This window comes from Pteronotus mesoamericanus, unplaced genomic scaffold (assembly GCF_021234165.1).
Source record: "Pteronotus mesoamericanus isolate MK-2021 breed Mesoamerican mustached bat unplaced genomic scaffold, CSHL_Meso_final contig_101, whole genome shotgun sequence".
NCBI lineage: Eukaryota > Metazoa > Chordata > Mammalia > Chiroptera > Mormoopidae > Pteronotus > Pteronotus mesoamericanus.
In genome coordinates this window covers 8,404,670-8,426,386 of record NW_026555001.1, presented here as the reverse complement: position 1 = coordinate 8,426,386, position 21,717 = coordinate 8,404,670, and the positions used below count along the sequence as shown (strand labels likewise).

General features: G+C 39.6%; 1 protein-coding gene across 3 annotated transcripts in view; it reads right to left on the bottom strand.

Moving 5' to 3' along the window:
• Nucleotides 1-8,673, bottom strand: part of STRN (striatin) — an 86,831-nt gene extending 78,158 nt beyond the window's left edge. For 2 of the 3 annotated variants that reach the window (XM_054567815.1, XM_054567824.1), the window contains exon 1: nucleotides 8,324-8,673. In XM_054567815.1, the coding sequence (XP_054423790.1) occupies nucleotides 8,324-8,551 (228 nt within the window). In that variant the 5' untranslated portion in view covers nucleotides 8,552-8,673. The remainder of the gene's footprint in view (nucleotides 1-8,323) is intronic. The other variant, XM_054567806.1, reaches the window with a different exon arrangement.
• Nucleotides 8,674-21,717: the final 13,044 nt, after the last annotated feature.

Genomic DNA, 21,717 nt, shown 5'->3' with positions numbered 1-21,717 from the left:
ATTAATGTGTACAGTGCAGTTTTTCCTTCCTGTCTGTCTCTTCTTCCCCCACCTCTCTGTTCCCCTGTCTCTCCCTTTCTTTTACGCCTTCCCCAACTCAGGACTGTCTCCCAAACTCCCAATTTTCTTCTGTTACTATTTGTAGGCTTCAATGCCTACTACCACCATCTCTGGCCTGCTCCTACTCCAAATATAGCCAGTTTATTGTCCTTAAGCCACTACTAATAGGGCAAAGAGAATGTAAGCAGCTACTACACGGGATGGATCACTGAAACCAGTTCTTGGCATCTAAAATTTGATTTAAAGAATTAATACAATCAAACACATTCTGTCCATAGAAACGTCAACCAAGAAGAACAAACCACTTACTGGACACCTATTATGGGTAATACACTTTGCATATTTTATCTTGTTAAAATCTTATAACTACTCTGTTTAGTGGGTGTATTATCATCTACAATTTACATCTTTATCATCTACAAAGCCCAGAAAAATTATAAATCAAAAGTGATGAAGCTATATGACTCTGACCCACACTTTTCACAGCAAAATCATGATGGTCAATAGATTGTTTCATCCAAATAGCCACCAAAGCAAGAAACTCTAAAGAGCCCAAGGGCAATTATTTCTAATGGCCCAGCAATGAAACACCTTTCAAAGGCTGATCAGTAAAGGGGTTTGTTTGTTTTAAATTCTCCTTAAATTACTGAGATTTTGGAGAAAAGTTGTAGGCCTTTCTCTACCACTAGAACTCAAAGGAAAGTAGACTTGGATAATATATAACCTTTAGGGCCAACCAGGCACATCTCTTGATAAAGAACTGCCATCAAGGATATTTCTCCCCAGATACTTACTGGGTCCATTCTTTTATGTCAGTTTGTGAAAGTAAGGGAAATCCACTTACATTAATGATGCCTTGAAATAACCCGCCCACTGAAAAGAGATAAAAATTCTAGCTGAACTATTTTTACAATCATCTTAAAAAGCAAAGCTTACAAGATAGTAAGGAATTATTTGGTCAAAATTGAAGAGAAACTGGGAACCTACTGAAGAAAGGGAACAAAAGCCACTTTTTCCTTTTGGGTACTGGCCAATCAGAACAAATCTGAACTTTAGTTTGGATAGCCTTGCAGGACCCAAAAGGCAAAAATCAAAGATCAGGACCATGGGGAATAAAGAGTCTAACAGCAGATATACCCCACATTTTGCTAAGACGCTAAAGGGTTTATACCCTCAAAGCAAAGGTGAAACAGATGTATACAGACCCTCAAATGTATTCACAACCAAAACATGCATCACCTGGATGGTCCAAAACTTACAGCAATGAATTTGCTTTAAAGTAGTTCAGTCCAGGTAATGCCTCCAGAAACTTATCAGAAGCAAATGCAAACATTTTCTGAAGAAGCTATCTTTATTTGAGACCTCAGATTAATCTCATATTTCTTTAAGGACAGTGAGCAGCACATAATTTAACTATGCACACAGACACAAAAAAAAAAACAAGTCATCAAAGAAAGAATGAGCAAAATCAATAGACCACAGAAAGGGACCTCCAACACCTCACATATAGAAAGAACAGGGACACCAACTATAAAATGACCATCCTTGCTAGGTTTAAAAAATAAGAGACAATTCTGAAAAGACCTACAGGAAAAAGTAAACTATTAGGAAAAGATACAGCAGATTTAAAAAATGTTTTTTATCCTCACCTGAGGACATTTCTTCATTGCTTGTAGAAAAAAAGAAAGAGAGAAAAATATTGATGTGAGAGAGAATCATTGATCGGATGCCTCCCATCCATGCCCGGACCAGTTATTGTATGCACCTGGACCAAGGATGGAACCCACAACCTTCGGCTACCAGACAACCCTCCAACTGAGCCACATCAGCCAGGGCAAGATACAGCAGATTTTAAAAGGAACAAAACTGAACTTCAACAATAACTAACATTACAAACGCACAGGATAGCTTTAAAAGATTAGATTCAACTGAAGAAAAAATTAATGGACTTGAAGATACACCAGAATAAATTATCCAGAATAAAGCAGATAGAGATAAAAAGATGGAAAGCATAGAGCAGATAAAGAAGGCCTAAGATATATGTAATCAGAGATCCAAAGGAAAAGAAAAGAGGACAAGAAAGGAGAGAAATCCAAGAAGATAATGAGTGAGAATTTTACAGAGCTAATGAGATGCCAATCCACAAATTAAAGAAGCCTAACAAAATCCCAAATAAAATAAAATCTGAATATTGACACATCACAATGAAACTACAGAACACCAAAGTCAAAAGAAAATCTTATATGTAGCCAACAGCATAGTAAAATCTCCATGTCTGTTGCTTTAAATAAAAAGAAAAATGATTAACTAATCATTAGTGAATGATTATGTCAGAAGGTTGTAAGGATCAAGCAAGATAATGTACTTGAAAGATTTTTTTTAAAAAAAAACAACTGCAAAGGTATCTGGAGATTTAAGTGACAGAGCTTGGACAAAACCTATTTCATTCTTGGTTATTTAACCTCTCTCAGGATCTCACTTTACCTGTGAAAGAAGGAGGTAGCTGATTATTTCCAAAGTTCATTCCAGCCCAAAGATTACTCACTCTATCACTGCATCTCTCCGTCTAAGGGAGGTGATTCAAATTATAATAGCCTACTGCCTAAAAATAAAATGCTAGCTACCATCAGAAAGAACAGAAACATAACAAAAATTATATCCCAAATTCTATAAAAAGCCATCCATATCTGGAATACCAACACAAGTGTTGAAATTGTCAAACTATATGTGTAAAAACAGAAAAGAACAACTAAAGGAGTTGTTCCCAATCTCTGTTGCATATTAGTACTAAAGGGAGCTCAAAAACTACTAATACCAGGGGCCCTAATTCCTATAATCTGACTTAACTGGCCTGGGGCAGAGGTCAGAGAATTAATTTTTTAAAAAGACCTTATTTATTTATTTATATACAGAGGGAAAGGGAGGGAGAAAGAGAAGAACAGAAACAAAGATGATTGAGAGAAACATTAGTCAGCTACTGCCTGCACGCCCCCAGCACACCCCCAGCCAGGGACATGCGCCGCGCCCCAGGCATGTGCCCTGACCTGGAATCAAACTGGCAACAGAACCAGCAACCCTTAGTTCTGTGGGATGATGTCCAACTCATGGAACCACGTTGGTCAGGGCAGGGAATTAATATTTTTAAAAGTTCCCCCAAATTATTCTAATATTGCAGCTAAAGTTGAGAAACACTAAATGAAAGTGATAAATATTAGTTTATGTTTTAAAAGAGTAAAGCCTCTATAATCTTTCCAAAATATAATTGAAGATTATAAAATTATCAAGGATGACTAGAATAAAAAATGAATCTGTTTATAAATATACCATACCACAAAGAGGTACAATAGCTCCAAGTTTAAAGACCCAAATAAAACCAAAAATTAGTTTTATAGAGTGGTTAGTAAATATATACAATTTATTACCCAAGAAGTCATCCATGGTTAAGATAAACAAATTCAGACATGTCTATGTAAGTTCAAGATAACACATAGTGAGTTATTAAGTAAAGCAAGTGCATTTGAACTGCATTATCAATGTTTTGAAGCTGACTGCTGTTAAACGCCCATTAGTGACAGAATATTACACTGCATGGTTCCAGGACGGCACGTACATGCTCTAGCCTCAGGAGAGGTGTGAACAAGGACATATACAAATTTGCCATCATGCATTTTACCATCTATTTATTCAGCACTTACTTTGTGTTATGTACCGAGTCTTTGCTAGGTATTTTAAAATATCATTTAATTCTCACAAGGTAGTTTATTATCCTCATATTACACATGAGGAAACTAACGTTCTAAGAGATCAGAATTATGGCAAATATGTATTTTTTGCATTAAAAAAACAGTAAGTCTTAGTGCAAAGATTTAAAACCAGATCTATGCCATGTTGCTTTCCACTATAACTGTAAATAAGTTATAATAATAAAAAATAAACTGTTATTTTAAGTGTCTACTGTGTCCATAAGTGCTCAGTATATCTTGTCAACAGTCCCATGAAGATGCTCATTCAAAACAACTTTGAATGCCCTTTTTTCTCAAGTTTCACATCCTATCCTCCAGCACATCTTGCTGAATCTACCTTCAAATATGTATTCAGAATCCATTATATTTTGAATATGTATCAAAATATATACAGTCCCATCTCCCATTACTGACACTCTAGTTCTTCTCTGGCCTGGATTATTCAACAAGCCTCCTAACTAGACTCTGATTTTTCTACCATCATCTCCCCTCCAAGTCTATTCTGAACCTTACCAAAGGGCTCCGTTTGAAGATGGTGTCACTCTTTTGCTCTAAACATTTCAGTAGTTGCCCATCTTGCTGAGGTAAAATCTAAGGTCCTTACCATGGCAAGACTCAGTGTCTCTGACATCACTTCTTCTCTCCTCCTCTACTCCAGCGAAACTTGCCTTATTATTCCTCAAGCATGGTGAGCGTGTTCCTTTCCTCTACTGTTCCTTCTGCCTAGAACACTCTTCCTCACATTTCACCTTTTCAAGTCTTGCTCAAATGAATGGCACCTCATCAGTAAAGCCTTTCTTCCGTACCCTACCCTCCCGAGCACTCCATAACCAACTCGTCACACTTTATCATAGCACTTTTTACCATCTAACATTTTAAGAATGCATTTATTTATTACTGTCTTTCACCACAATTTATGCTTCGTGTAGGAAGGATCTGTTTTAACCATCGTTGCTTCTCCAGTGCCTAGAACAGGACCTGGCATGAAATAGGCACTTGAAAAACATCTGTTGAAAGAAAATATGAATCACTAACGCCAAAGCCCGGATTCATGCACACTCGAGTATCATGCTCCACACAACAGGCCCTAATCATCACAGCTTTTTCACAGTTCTAGTATTTCCAGGTAAATAGCAGAGCCTCCCCTAATACACAACAGACACACACACACACACACACACACACACACACACACACCCCAAAATCTAGAGCAATGACTTTTATTTTTTATTTACGTGCTTGCTTTCCCATAAGTCAGTAATTTTCAAATACTGAGCCTTACATTCTCATTACCTCATGAAGTTCTTTCTTCCTGCTATTCTCCCCGCTCACTGCTAAGCTCTTGTGCTTTTCTAAAAAAATTTAAACCCCCAAAATGATAAACACTGATTCTTCTGCATTTTGTTTGTTCTATCACTGTTATTAGACTGCATATTTCTTTGAGGTAATCTAGCCCAATGTGTATCACACAAAATTCTTTAAAATGCTATGTATCGCATTTCCAATTCCTTTTATAAATACAAAGCTCGGTAATAATTTTGACCATTCTTTTCCCATTCTCATCTGCATGGTGGTGGTGAGGGGGATTACTAAAAGTAAAAAAAGAGTAATATATATCACAATGGGCAAGAGGGAACAAGTGACAAATAAGTTTTTACCATGTGACCAGTTCTTACTCTTCAGATCTGAAGGAGGAAGTGGTGAAAGCAGGCCAGGTAGATAGATGTGTGCTTGGATTGGCTTTCACAATTCTGCCCTGCCAATGTGAAAGAGCAAGACTGACAGGTTCCTGAAGGGAAAAATTGGACTTAATCTTAAAGGTACTTTTGTTAACTTGGTGTTAATGACTTCCGAAGAGATTATTTAAAAATTAAAAGGAAGACACCAAGTATCATCATCATTCATTCAACTCCTCTTGTTTTTCTTAGAAAATTCTAACGGTAAAAAAAATAAAAGGATATTTTCAAATTTAATGATGTTGATGTAAATACATAAGATATATATAGATTTAAAGATTTTATTTACTTATTTTTAGACAGAGGGGAAGGGAGGGAGGGAGAAAGAAAGGGAGAGAAACATCAGCGTGTGGTTGCCTCTCGCGCACCCCCAACTGGGGACCTGGCCCACAACCCAGGCATGTGCCCTGACTGGGAATTGAACCGGCAACCCTTTGGTTTTCAGGCCGGCGCTCAATCCACTGAGCCAATCAGCCACGGCACGATATGAGCTACATTTCAATAATACTAATAAGGGGGTCAAAAAACCTCAGGTTCTTGCAAACTCTCTCCCCCCAAAATTCATAATACTTGCTCTGTTTGGAAAATATGACACATTTTTTTAAAGTTTCTCCATGGATGCTTAATGTAATTTGAGCACAAACCAGAAGATACTATAAAAATATAGTGTCCTTAATATACTCAGCACCAATGGGAAACCTACCTTAAACATTTGCCATAAATAACCCAGGATGTTGTTTGTGTGCGCATATAAAATTGAAGAGTGTCTACAGTTACAGGTAAGTTAAAAAATTTAAACACAGTGGGGTGAGATGGGTTGGAAATTCCCAAACCTTCACAGGTAGGAGACTAAGTTGTTTTCTTGTTTGTTTTTGACCAAATTATTGTGACTTATCTTACATTCCCTAAACTGGAAAAGAAATTAAAATTTAAGTGATTACACATAAAAATCATTCTCTATGACTGTACAACATTAAAGTTAAAGCCTGCCTTTAACACTTTCTTGAAGTCTGAAATCCACAAGCTCATTTATGGAATTCACTGCTAATAAAGGTGAATTACTAGTAAATGTGAATGAAGCATTTAAGCCTGCTGGTTACTATACAGACATGGTCAGATTCATTATAAGAAACATTACAAATATCAGAAGACTAGATAGTAAAGTAGCACAACAGTAGGAATGAAAAAGCCGCCAAAGAATAGAAATACAAAGAATAAGGAGGAATCTTAGAAAGGGTAAGTCACTCCCTCACTTCATTCAACTCCTCCCAGAGGCCTTCCCTGACCACCCCGTCTAAAGTGCTGCCCTGCCACACTCCATCCTGTACCCTGATTTAACTCTTCTCATAGCAGTTGGCACTATGGGTCAGTATATTACACAGCTGCATTTGCTGATTACCTGACTAAACCGTAAACCCTACCAGGGCAGAGGCTTTGTCAGTTTTGCTAATCCCAGGGCCTGGAGGCACACGCCTGGCACTGAATAAATGTGCTGAATGAATAAGTAATGAAACTGAAGATCAGAGAGGGTAGAGGATGTCCTCAAGGTCACACAGCTAGCAGCAAGCCCAGCTCACACCATAACCCTGTCTCCCCGCTCCTTCCACTGCCACTTGCACTACACCAAAAGCAGCCTGTTCCAGCACAGATTCTATGTAACAGACTTCTCCTTTTCTTTTCCTTAAGTGCCAAAGAAAATACATGTTACCAAAAAAAGTGACAGGCTGGTTAGCATTTTAACTTCATGTGTGTCACCAACCAAAACCATACTCAGATTTCATACGCATCCAGGATTAGCTAGCAAAGCAGAAAGGCACAGCCACTCGCAGTTCTTTACGGCCCCTGTGAAACTGCTGTATGGCTTGGAAGTTTGCAGAACAGCCAGGGACACCTACCTACCAACTCAGAATGGTGGCCTGTTTAAGTGCTGGCCACCCTTTATCCTTGTAAGAGGAGCCCACTATAGCTCCTCCCTGGACACACTTTACCTTGCACGTTATGCAGGAAACGTAACCAACTTTCAAGCCCCCTTTATTTCCTTTTAAAGTAAAAGTCAATTTCACAAAAACACTGAACATAAAATTAATCCTCGACAAGTTTTAGATTCTGACAACAGGAAACCATCTCTGAATTAGCACCTCACTCTGATCATCTAGGTCCCTCCTGGAAAATCCATGAACCTGAAATACCTAAAGGAGACGCGGGAGGGGGTGAGGGAGTGTGGGAAGAAGAGAAGAAACATTTACATATTTAAAAAGAGAGCTGATATTCCTAGTAACACTTTCCCCCAACGTCAGCTTCTCGCCCGGAGTCCAGGCCTCACAGACACAACTTCTGTTGTCTCTTTGATCACCTTCCTCTCAGAGAAGCCAACTGCCGATACCTGCTGCGGGAACGTCTCTAGACCGCGGACTGGGGATGGAGGATTTGCTCCGCGTCTTTCAAAGCCACGGTTAGCCCCATCAGTACCCAGAACGGGGAGACCCGAAATGCGGGCTGCCGAGAGAGCTGAACGCAGACAGAGTTCAGAGAAAGAAGGCGCAAAACCGAAAAGGAGCGGGGAGGGTAAACAACGCATCAGGGCGGCAGTGGGAACCCGGGTCAAGGAAGTGGGGGCAGCCGAAGGCACAGGTGAAGGGAGGAAGGGGACAGTCCCGGGTGGGACGGGTGGGAGCAAAGGGGAGGGGACCAGCGGGGACCGAAGGGGGAGGGGGAAGGGTCCGGGGCGGGGCGAAGGGGAGCGGAGAGGCGGGATGAAGAGGGCCTGGCCGGGAGGGTCTTTACCTGCAGCTCCGCCCGCTCCACCTCCCACTGGGCTCTCTCCACCTCGAAGCGGGCCCACTCGTGCTGCAGGAAGTGCAGGATCCCCGGGAGGCTGTACTGGGCTCTGGCCGCCCCCGCCGCAGCCGCCCCGTCGCCGGCCGTCTCCGCCAGAGGCCCGAGACCCTTGGCACCGCCAGCGCCCGGGTGGTTGTTGCTGAAGAAGACGCCGGGACCCGCCTGCTCGTCCATGGCGGCCGCAGAAACCCGGTGAGCTGCCCAGCGCCCAGCAGCTGAGGCAACGGCGGCGGCCAGCAGCGCCTCCTCCTCCCTCCGCCGCTCCCCGCCCACACCCCAGTCAGCAGGGAGCAGCCGCCTCGGCGCGGGGGCCGGCCGAGCCCGGGACGGGCCGGGAAATGGGTCAACTGCGGCGCGCGGGTGGCCCGGGGCTTGCTGGGAAATGTAGTCGTGAGGCGTGGCGACGGCGAGCGTGGCCAAGCGGCCCGCGGGCCTGCGAACGGCAGCGACGAGCCCGCGGCCCCGCCCCCGGCCCGGCCGTCCGGCGGAGGTGGGGGTGGCCCCGGCGTGGAGCGCGCTTTTTCTCGAGGACTGGGCGTGGCGCAGCCGGGCGGAGATCCGAGGTCTCCCGCACGCGGAAGTCCGCGGGCGGCGCTCCCTCTTGCACACCCCCACACACGGAAGTTATTAGGCCAAGATACCAGCCTGAGCTGTACGTCTTTTAGGGCTTCCTGGTAGTTCTGTTAAGAAACCAGCCCAAAGCGAGCTTCGCCGGCCGGGCTCCGGGACTCAGACCTTTGCCTTCGGGTGTTGACATCTCATCTGAAAAAATGCAAATCAATCTGCACGTCGCTGTCGCTTCTCCCTTTTTCACTGCTGAATTCAAACCTGTTGCCGCATTGATTTTCACTTAACAGGAACTCGGATCATCTCTCCTATTCTAGTTTGATGACCCCTCATCTGAAAAGGTGCTCCGCTGAAGTCGCTTTTCCTTTGCAGTTAATCGTGCAGTAAATCTTTTTAAGTTTCATATATCCGAGGCTATGTTACTTCGGTATCCTTTTACCTACCTTATTCCCGCGCAGTTTTCACTCAGTTCTACTCAACAAATATTTTATTGTTGGTTGTATCTGTCGCTAGGGATATAAAGATAAATGACATTTCCTGTCATCAAAGGGAAGTTGGCAAGTATATAATCAATCTTACAGTGCCTTAAAGAGAGAACAAAGTCCCTTTCTGCGCCCTAGAGCTGTCTTAGGTCTCCAGGCACTTCTCCCGTTTCATTTGTCCAGTTCCCAGTTTCTCCACGGTTCGCTTGCAAACTGGCAACAGTATTAGGCTACCAAAGTTTCTTTGAGCTGTTTCTCTGTAAATGTTATCCTTCTCCGAAGTCCCTGAAATTGTCACTATAAGTTCAGACTACAACTATAAGGAAAAGAACACACTTGAAAGAAATTTAAGAATTGAAAATGAAATCAAGCACTTATTTAGTCTTCATAACAAGTTATTTCTAATTCTTTTGTTTTATGGGATGGACTCCTGGGATGTCAGATCTGATGGCCATTAAAAAATTTAAAGATATAGGCTGGTGAGTGACATGTCAGGGAAGGACATCCTGTCCCAGTCCCGCCCCCCCTCCCTTCCCATAGCTACTTGTGGGAAAGACAGGAAACACATTGTATCTGCTTCGTCTGCCAATAAAGATGGGAAGCTCTACTCTCCCACTTATTTTTTTATTAACTCAATTTATTGGGACGATGTTGGTTTGCAAAACCATGCAGGTTTCAAGTATACAGCTCAATAAAACATAGTCTATACAGTGCATACTGTGCCCATGCCCCACAGCCCCCACCCCCATTTGCCCACCTCCACCTAGTCCCCATTCCCCTTTTCCTCTGGCTGTCACCACACTGTTGTCTCTGTCTGTGTGCTATGTATATATGTCTTTTGGCTAGTGCCTTCATCTCCTTTGATCCAGTCCCCTGCCCTTTTTCCACTGACACCTGTCAGTCTGTCCACGTATGCATACCTCTGTTTCTATTTTGTTTTTTAGATTCCACATGTAAGTGAGATCATATGGTCTTTGTCTTTCTCTGACTGGCTTATTTCACTTAGCATAATAATCTTCCGGTTCATTCTTGCTGTCTCAAAAGATTAGATTTCCTTCTTTTTTACAGCTGCATACTATTCCATTTTTGATCCACTTGTCTACTGATGGGCACTTGGATTGTTTCCAGATCTTGACCTCTGTATAAATGCTGCAGTGAACATAGGGGTGCATATATTCTTTCAAATTTCTGTTTTATTAATTCATTCCTTATTATCATTTTTTTTTTAATTCTCACCTAAGGATATTGATTTTAGAGAGAAAGGAAGGGAGGGCAGAGCGAGAGAGAAATATCAGAGTGAAAGAGACACATCAATTGATTGCCTCCTATTGCGACCCCACCAGGGATCAGAACCTTAACCTTTTAATGCATGAGGTGGTGCTCCAACCAACTGACCCACCCAGCCTGAGCCAATAAAAGTTTGATATTTGGTCATATCCCCAGTGTCATAATTATTTTGGCTGTAAGTGTCCTTTGAGAGACTGCCCGATACTCTCATTTTACAGCTCAAGAAACTGAAGTTCAAAGAAGTTGAGACTTGTCGACAATGAGGCTTTGATTCAGTGGCACAGGCAAAAGTAGGAACCATTATTCCTGCCTGCCAGTTCACTGGCCTTTCCGTTAACGTTGCCTCCTCTCTTATCAGACCTACAAGAGTTCCAAGAGGATAATAATGCGACAATGGTGTTGTTCTTTATTTGAAGAATTTAAGTAGCCTTGGAGGCTTTGAATGTTAAAAACTATTATTTCTCTAAGAGAAGACATGTCTGATGATTCATTTAAATATTCATAACACTATTAAACATAATAAAATTTAGTGGTAGCTGTTTAAGAACCCATAAGTCCTTTAGCTAGACTCACCAAACAGAAAAGAAAGAACTCAAATAAAATCAGAAATGAAAGAGGAGATATTACAACTGTTACCACAGACATACAAAGGATCATAAGAGCAGTCTCATAAGAGACTGCTATTAATGATTACAGGTCAAATTGTTCAATCAAGAAAATGGATACATTTCTGGAAACATAAAGCCTACTAAGACTGAATCATGAAGAAATAAAAGACTCTCTGAACAGACTGAGTACTAGTAAAGGGTTGATTCAGTAATCAGAGACCTCTCAACAAAGAAAAGTCCAGGACTAGATGGCTTCACTGGTAAATTCTATCAAACTTTCAATGAAAAATTAATACTAATCCTTCTCAAAATCTTCCAAAAAATAGAAGAGGGAACTCTTTCACGCTCATTTTTATGGGGCCATTGTGGTATACCCCGATGCCAACACTAGATAAGGATACAAGAAAATATTAAGAGGCCAGTATTCCTGATAAAAATAAATGCAAAAATCCTCAACAAAATATTAGCAAAGCAAATTAATACATTAAAAGGATCAAACACTATGTTCAAGTGTGTTTTATTCAGGGATGCAACGCTGGCTTAACATCCATATATTAGTTAGTGTGATACACCACATTAACAAAATGCATGAAAATCATGATCATCTCAATAGATGCAGAAGACGCATTTGACAAAATTCGACATCCAATTATGATAACAAAGCAGGTATAAAGGGAACATAATATAATAAAGTCCATATATGACAAGCCCTCAATTAACATCCTACTTAATAGTGAAAAGCTGAAAGCTTTTTCTCTAAGATTCGGGACAAGACAAGGATGCCCACTGTCACCACATTTATTCAATATAGTATTGGCATTCCTAGCCAGAGCAATTAGGCAAGAAAAAGAATTAAAAGTCATCCAAATTGGAAAGAAAGAAGTAAAATTCACTATTTACAGATAACACATAGCATACATAGAAAACCCTAGGCACGACATCAAAAACCTGAGAACTAATCAAGTAATGTTACAGGATACAAATCAATAACAAAAATCAGTTACACTTATATACACTAATAATGAGCTGTCAAAAAAAGAAAGTAAGAGAACAGTCCCATTTATAATTGCATCAAAAACCATAAAATACCCAGGGATAAATTTAACTGAGGTGAGCAATATGTATACTGAAAGCAACAAGACATTAAGGAAAGAAATGGAAGAAGATGCAAATAAATGGAAAAATATTTCATGCTCATGGGTTGGAAGAATTAATATTGTTAAAATGCCTACATTACCAAAGCAATCTACAAATTCAATGCAATCCCTATCAAAACTCCAATGACATTTTTCACAGCAACAGGAAAAAACAATCCTAAAGTTTGTATGGAACCACCAAAACCCATCTACTTTGTGCTTATCTGTCTTTCACATTTGGGGTATTCAACATGAATTACATTTTTTAGGTAAACTCTTTATTGCATATAATATATGAGGTCTGCCTAGAAGGTATCCAGCCAGGTAATATGAAAAATAGAGACATTTATTGAAGAAGATACAAGGTACAAGAAACATTGTACATAGGACAATGATGCCCCAGTCCTTTTCAAAGTAAGCACCTTGGGACCTCACACAGTTCTTCCAGCCACTGTTAGCTGCCCCTGTTGTATTTTCCTGAATCTCATCAACAGTCTGAAATCTCTTCCCTTTCAAAGGTAATTGTAGTTTTTGGACAAGGCAGAAGTTGCAGGGCACCAAATCTGGGCTGGTAGGGGGCAGAGTTACCTGGGTGACTTGGTGTTTCACCAAAAATCTCTGCAGAAGACGTGATGCGTGAGCGGTCACATTGTTGTGATGAAGCTCCCATCACCAGTTGCCCATAGCTATAGCCTTCTTAATCTTCCGAATAGTTTCTGCAGAGGGATGTTCAAGCTTTACACAAAATTTGATGCAGATTCCTTGCTCTACTTGCTCGGTCATTTTGAATGCAACGGCCACACATTACACATGCTTACTCAACAGCATCTACTGCCCTCACTGACTAGTTCAGTGAGTCCTCATTATTCATACATGCTCATTCCAGTCCACTCCTCCTTGGCAGCCCGGTCACATAGAAGTCGCACAAACTGTTCTCATTATATTAACAATAGCTGGGCTTTTTCCATCCAGACCTCATATACAGAAAAGCTCACAAGTGGTAAGTGAACATCTCAGTGAATTTACAAACTAAGCTATTCCACGTAATCACCAGCCAAGACCGTGAAACAGAACAATGCAGGCACCTCAGAAGGCCCCTCTCAATGTTGTTTAGAAACTACAGCAAAAATGTTTTTGAATTTGAAAAATGTATTCTAAAATATTGATAACTAGAGAGGTTATTAGTTAAACCTAAATTTTATTTCTCACTCTGCAGTTTTCCAAATCTGGAAATCTTGGACAAATGGTTTAAACTTTTTTCTGCTGCACTTCTCTCATTTTTAATATGAGAATAATATTTACCTTATAAAGTCATTGAAAGGTTAAATGAGAGAAGAAATATAAATCCCTAGCATAGTGCCAGACATACAGTATATACTGAATGATAGCTTTTATTGTAAAAGTTCACAAGACTAACTGAAATAACATGTAAAATTTAAATACTAAGGACTCAATTATTGCTCTTTTTGCTTTCTTATTCCTTATTCAGAACTTTAATTCTGCAGAGTTAAAATAATTTTTTTGAAAAATAACATCCACATCCAACCAGTAAGCCTCAGACCTGAAGGTGTTGCCGATTTTCTGATCATTTTGTTTTATAATTAAAGCCTTTGACCCAAAAAAGTGTTTCCAAGCCCAGAGAGCAGCTATCAAAATGTTGATTTATAAATCAATGTACCCAGTTTGAAGTGAAAAATTGTGAAATAATAATGTTAAATAATTTTAATGTTTGTTATTTTTGGTTTATATGTGTGTGCTTTGTGTGGTGGTGACTATAGTTTTACAATATAGCAAATAATTCACCTACTGTCTCCTCGTATTTTTTATTTAAGTGAATGTTGTTTTTTTTTTTTAAAGGTTCCAGATGACCTGTTATTTGGGTCTCTAGCTGCTCAAAGAAAAGGCTTCAAATTGAACTGGATGGCCTTTTCAGAATTCTGCCAAGGGAAAAAAAAAAGTGGATACTTTGACGAGAAGCTAGGGTGAATGGAACTTTGGGGAAGAGGCATGTGCAATAGCCCACTGTTTATCATCCGCTTCTACATCTGTCCACTTCCCAGTTTCTCTCCTCCCCTTTCTGCCTACCCTGCCTCATGGGGCTCAGTCCCTGCCTCTGTGTTTTCTCAGCCTCCAGCCTTGCTCCCTATTCAGAACTGGGTACAGCCAATCACAAGTTGGGAAGTGAACGAATTCTATTTCCAAATTTCTCCTTTGAGTTCAAGAATGAAATCTACTTCACAGTCTTGTGAGAGAATGGAAAAACAGCCTCTATTATTTATGTAGCTATTAAATAATAGCTACTATTATTTATAGCAATGATAATTACGACTACTATTTTCTTTCAGAAAAGTATGGTTGACACTAGGGAGCTGCCTAATTTTAATTTCAAAATTAAATGTTTTAAAATTTATTTAAATAAAGTTAACAAAATTTAATTTTGAAATTAAAATTGATCTTAATATTGTAGTGGCTAATATTCAGAGAAATAAATACTTAAAATCTAAAGTCAGGATAGCTTTAACAAATCTAAATATCTAACATGGAAACACTAGAATGATACAGAGCTTTGAAACCTACCAAGACTGCTCTTGGAATATTGGTGGTGAGCAATTTTTTTTTATTTCTATAAGCACAGATAAACTGGTTTAGAGCACATTCTTTTCCTTTCTCCCCATCAAATCCATCCCTTGCTTCTTAACTTTCTCTTTAAAATTTCAAGTGATTGAAAGCTCTACTCAGCAGATTATTTTCTTTGTCTACTTTTTTCTTCAAATAACCATGGTCCCACCATTTCTAAGGCAGGAAATAAATTTCAAACAATTAATGTAATCTCCATTGCATAAAAATAACTGGGGGCGGGCGAGATGAGAACATTTTTATAAGCTGTCTATTCCTGCCAACTATGCAATAGAGACATACTTATTTCCATGTGGAACCTTCTTTCAGAAGAAAACACCCAATCTTCATTTTGGCTTGAATTGCTCAACATATCACCCCTCCCCGCCACCAACTCCTGTTTAACATAAGTCAGTTTTCAAAAGCATTCAAGTGTGGTACTTTAAAAGTAAATAAACAAATGAACGAACATGGTGGGTTGGTGGGGATCTGGGCTTTGTGCCAAAAAACAAGAGCAATGAATCAGGTTGAGGTCCAGTTCATTTTTGTTTTAATTTTTGAAGACTCATGTGTTCTGAACTTTTTCAAACACGATTTAACTTACTTTGCATGTACTGCATATCCTTCCCTCTGTTCTGCAGGCCCTCAATATCCTACTGTTTGTTGTTCAATCTGTGTTAATTTTAGCACTTGCAGTTGTTCTCGGCAATGGAAAATTCTGCCATTACCCATGTTATCTCCTTTCCCAGATTTCCCCTCCGCTGCAGGGCATGAAGTAACAAGAGCGGTTTGAAGCAGCTCATAGACACTTTCACATGAACTCATAATGGGTAACATTATTACCAAGGAGTATCTAGATTAAAGAGCCAATACACACAGGAGGAAAAGAGAATTTAAATTGTAGTTTTTAGTTTATGGCTATAACCAAACTAATGCTGCGGCATTTTAATGGAATGTGATCAGATGAAATGTGAAGCAAGAGCATAAATTAGCTAGAAAAGGGTGGAATGGAGCTTTTTAAGCAAAATTTAAATACCTTAGGTAGGAAAAGTACATAGTGCATTTGATAACTTGAAAGAAGTCTAATATAGTTAACAATTAAGGACAAGAGGAAAGTAATAATTATTATTTTTATAGCCAGTACTTATTGAACAGATACTCAATTAAAATAATGCATTTTATATGCATTAACTGGATCCTTACAACGCCCTATGAGGTTAAATACTAACATTACCTTCGTTTGACAGATAGGGACACAACAAATGGCCACAGGACCAGAAGAAATAAAATGCAGGGTGGCTTGAGGGTCACCTTAGGAAATTGGTCTTCATGGGTAAGGGAACCAACTGAAGAGTTTTCAACAAGTTATCAGATTTGACTATATAAAGATCATTTCAGTTTCTGTGTTGGAAATACAGTATCAATCAACACTTCTGTTTTCTAAAGGTCAGGCACTATTTTAAGGTTCTTTGCAAATATTAACTCATGTAATCCACAGCTACTCTGTAAGATAGGTGCTGTTATTGTTTCCACTTTACAGATGCAGAAACAGGCACAAATAGGACTGGTGACTTGCCCAAGGTTCCACAGCTTGTGACGGAGCCAGATTCCAACCCTGATGAACCGACCCAACCGTCCACACCAAACCGTGCTCTTCTGCAGTCACACATATTGATTTGGATCAGGATGGTACTACTGGCAATAATGACGCAAGGGAGGATTTGAGCAGATATTTAGGAAACATGGTGATGCATTAAGCGTAGGGAGGGAAGTCATGGATGAGGCTAAGGTTTACATGTGGCTACCCCAAAAGAATTAAAGGGTTGCACAGTTCGCTGGGAGATCATGAATTGAGAAGGTGTCAAGTGTAAGTTGAGTCTGAGGAGCTTCTGAGACAACTGTTGCTGGATAATCACATATGCAAGTCTGGAAAGAAGAGGCTAGGGCTCTAGACAATCCTGTGAAGCAGTCTGCTATTCTCTATCATACCATAATTCACACTATTCCTTATTTATCACAGACCTATGGTTATTTTCTCTCTCTTTCCAGGCAAAATGTAAACATATCATGGCAGATTCTTTGCTTGACTGTTCACTATTGTATTCCCAACGACTGGCATACAGTAGGTGTCCCATAAATAACTATCTAATGAATGAATAAAAGACAGCATTAGAGAATTTTATCATGAAGTCTTTGACAAACAGGAATTCAGGTTCTCATCTGACAAGAAATGCACTATCATAAGGCAATCATCTTTAAATAGCTCTCTCAGAAAATTATTCTTTTAACTTTGATTGCAACCTCCTTATTTGAAACATTGGCCTGTTGGTGCGGTCTTCTAACTGGTCCTCCTTTCTTAAGATTTATGATCATATTGTGTTATGGGGAACGAGGCGTCGTGGGGGATTGCAGGGCTCCTGGATCTGAGGGTTACTGTCCGGAGCCAGCTGCGGAGGGAGCAGGGCTCTGAATCCCGCAGAGCCTGTCCCGGGGTTGTCACGGATGGGGGAATAAACACAAGTTGTCGCACACACTTCTCTGTTTGCCAGGAGAGGGGACATGGCTCTTCCCTCTAGTGGAGAGGACCCCGAACCCCTGTGTCCAAAGGCTTTTATTGAGAACCCTCTGCACAGGGGTAAGGATGCAAAGCTCATCAATCAATGTCAAAAGGCTATGTTTACAGAAAACAAATAGAGATCATAGGTAACAATTGAAGGAACACAAGAGATCTGCCTCAGGTCAGGCTCTATGAATAATGTAAATCTCCTAACCATTATGAGCCAGTTATCATAGCTTTTGAGGGAAGAACAAAGCATGCTTCCAGGATCTTACTTTTAGGCCTGGTTGTCCTCAGGAACTGCCCAATCCAGGTTAGGGCTGTACTTGCCTTTAGTATTGTTTCAAGCCTGAGCCAGGTGGGCGGGGCAGAGCCACCAAGAGATAAGGAGACTTCTTTCAGATAGAATGAGGACTCCAGCCAAGTCCAAGCCCAGCCTAGGGGTGCGGGTCTTTTTGCACTTTCTCCATGTCCCCCAAAGCTTTGTCTGCTGCCCATACCGGCCATGTTTGTCTTAGGTTGTCCCTCCTCTTGAGCGATCTTACCTGTCCTTGACTAACCGACCATCACAGGGCCAAGCAGAATGATGCAAGGGAGGCAGGGGCTGTGCCCCTGCCAGGGGGACAGGTTTTGTCTCCTCAGTGGCCTGTGTTCCCTAGGCCTCCTTGATTAGCTCCAGCCTTGGGGCCCTCTTGCCTGTCGGCGAGGCTACAGTCCCTGTAATCAGATGGGGCATTTCCCAACAATATTGCCCTTTTTTACCCTCAATTCTTCTATATCACTTCTTGGACACACACCAGTCTGCCTTTGCCCTCAGTGTGCAGCATTAAAAGGGGATCACGCGCCCACACTGAGGCCCACAGCACGTAGAGTAGGATTGTTACTTTCCTTATTTTAAACAAGCATATTTTTACTAAAAAACAGTCCAACTCTATTGAGTCTTTCTACTAGTTTCATTGCTTCACAGTCAACTAAAATGCCACTTTAAAAAATATTTAGGTATATCAAAATATTTGTGGAGATTTAAGGACACTCCTAAGCATTTTCTTAGAATTTGGAAAAGACCCGATTTCATTTCCCATCTGTTATTTCAAAAAGCATCACTTTCTAAGATTAAGCAATGTGTGTCAAAATTCAAACCTGTCATATTTTTATAACCTCTTTAAGGAACTACCCCAGGGAATAATCTGCAAGTTTTCCTTTTTAAAAAGTCAAATGCAGCATTATTATTAAAATGTAAGTAGCCATCAAAAAAAAAAAAAGGTTTAAAGAGAGGATACATAATGAGGAGTGAAAAGTTGGAAAGGTCAACCAAGCTCACTTAAGTTTTCATGGATTCTTTTAACTCGCATTAAAAGTTAAGGGGAAAAGAACTAACAGAAGTGTATGGTATATGTGTATGAGGAAAACAATGCCTGAAATGAAAACCCCTTCATTCCAATGGCAAAAAGGACAGATAATGGGGACAGGGGACGGAGGCTGTGAATAAGATTTCCTGAGGGAAGAGAATAGTTGTACTGGTCACTTGTGCATGCGTGGTTCTCACCTTTGTTTACTGACTTAGGTCAGGATAATTTTTCTAAATTATGATTAAGACAAGCAGTTCCCATTTATTTAAGTAAAATTTTGTGAAGTCCATAAATAATAATGTTATAAGCTCTTAGAATTATAAATGGTTTGTAATGATTAAATCAGGTTTTAAAAAGAATCCATCTGATGCAAAGCACTAAGGCAAGACATTTATTTATAGCTGTACTCTATAGCCATTTCTGGCACCAACCTAAAAATTCCAATTAAGAATGAAGAAAATGTGAAACACAGTAATTCATATAATTAAATGCATTTTGAAAACTGGGCTAATTATATCCATCCTTGGCATTGTTTGAATAAAAATAAGGGATATAAAGTTCTAGCACAGTGCCTGACACACAACAGAAATGGGAGCTCTTCTTTTAAGTGATAATCTGCAATATTTTAGCTGTTTGAATTTAATGTATTTTATACTGTCATACTCTGATAGCAATTTTTTGATAACAATTTTATATACATGTAAAAACTACTTATCAGACTAAATGATACGATGTGCTGGTATTAAAGGATTGGCCAAAGAGTCATTCTCTTGATTAAAAAAAGGGGGAGCAGGGTAAATAGATAGACATAAGTACTTTTTTAGGTGCGCAAAAGATTGTAGAGAGAATACGTAGTAAATGTCCTTCTCATTTGATGGCTGGGGAAACTGAGCCCCCAAAGGTTTAGGCCGTCCAAAGTTCTATCCCTGATAGAAGAATCTGTTTAGGACAGGACACTTGATTTCAGAGCTTCCTTCTCCTCAATTAAATTGAGAATTCAAATGTACTATAATATTATTAACAAGAATTTGGAAAGCAAATAGAGGATACTTTATTTCTTATAATAGTAAGATGGCTCAGAGTCAGCTTCTGAAAGAACCCACTGGCGATCATGATGCTCCTCCTTTCAGCTTCTTGATTTTGGATGTTCTTAAATAAATATGCTCACTTGGGTTGAGAAAATCTCACGGGTTGGGCAAAGAAACAAATTAAAAAATACAATTCTTCCAACAAATATTTTATAGCTATATTCTTAGAAAACAAGAAGTAAATGGTGGGGAAGAGTTTGGAGAAAGTATAAAGATGTACTGCGAGGGGCACAGAGAGGAATAGAAAGACTAAGGGAGGGAGAAGAAAAATGGCACGATCACTGCTGATGCACGATGTAGCCTACTGCAAAGTGGGAAACAAGGATTCTGCTGCAAAGCGGGAAATGATGGAAACAGCCTGAGGGGTAGCAAGGACAGCAGAAAACAGCCAATGCAGAAATAAACATACCTTAGAAATAGGTGAGTGAAAAGGTTTCATGTCTGCAAGAAACAAGGAATGGGAAAACAGTCTGGCAGTTCCTTGATAAGGTCAACAGAGTTACCATTGAGTAGGGAAGCCTACTCCTCGGTATATACCCCAGAGAAATGAAAACATATGTCTACCCAAAAACTTGTAAGCAACTGTTCACAGCAGCATTATTCATGAGAGGCAAAAGGTGAAAACAACCCAAATGCTCATTAAATATTGAATGAGTAAATAAAATGTAGCATTCACACAATGGGATATTATCCAGCCATAAAAAGGGATAAAGTACTGATGTATATGCTACCACATGGATAAACATTAAGTCCAGAGGCCAATCACAAAAGACCACATATTACATGATTTAATTTATATGAAATGTTCATAATAGGAGAATCAATAGAGAGAGGAAGTAGATTAGTGTTAATATAAGGTTAAAGAGAAATGGAAATGTTGTAGGGGTACAGCATTTCTTCTTAGGGTAATAAAAGTGTTCCAAATTGTTTTTGGTGATAGTTGTATTACTCTATTTATATACTAAAAACTACTGATTTGTACATTTTCAGTGGATGAATTATATAGTATGAGAATTATAGCTCATTAAAACTGTTACCAAAAAAAAAAAAAGCTCTCCAAAAACAAGGAGAATAACTTTAGATAAGCAAGTCTGAAATGAGAAACAACTCTGTAGAAATAAAAGTCAGTGAGAAATAGGTGAGAGAAAGCACCTATCTGAGATTTAAAAGACTGAATAAGAAAGACAGGCAAGGATTTTTGAGCTGCCAATTGGTGAGGCCTTGGCATTAGAGAGAATATAGAGGAGGCAGCAGATGATAAATAGGTATACATTTGAAATGTTCAGAAAGGTGACTTGCTTTTGAATACAGTCAATGTAGCACCGGTAAAACTTGGTGTTATAAATTTGCTAAACACTGTGGCAAACATTGATTTCATCAATTATCTATTTGATACGGTAAAATTCCCATTGCATTGGACATTGGCATAACTATAATTATGACTAATTCATTTTTGTATGTCCTGCAGCACTTAGCTTGATGCCTGGTCCACAATAGGCATTCAATAAATATTTGATGAATGAAACGAAGCAGAACTCGAGGCACTGTAATGATAAAACATAACTGAGGCCAAACTTTAGCCATTTAAAAAAAACACACTATTACTCCACATCTGAAATATTTTAATGGATCTTAATTGAAAGTTTTAAT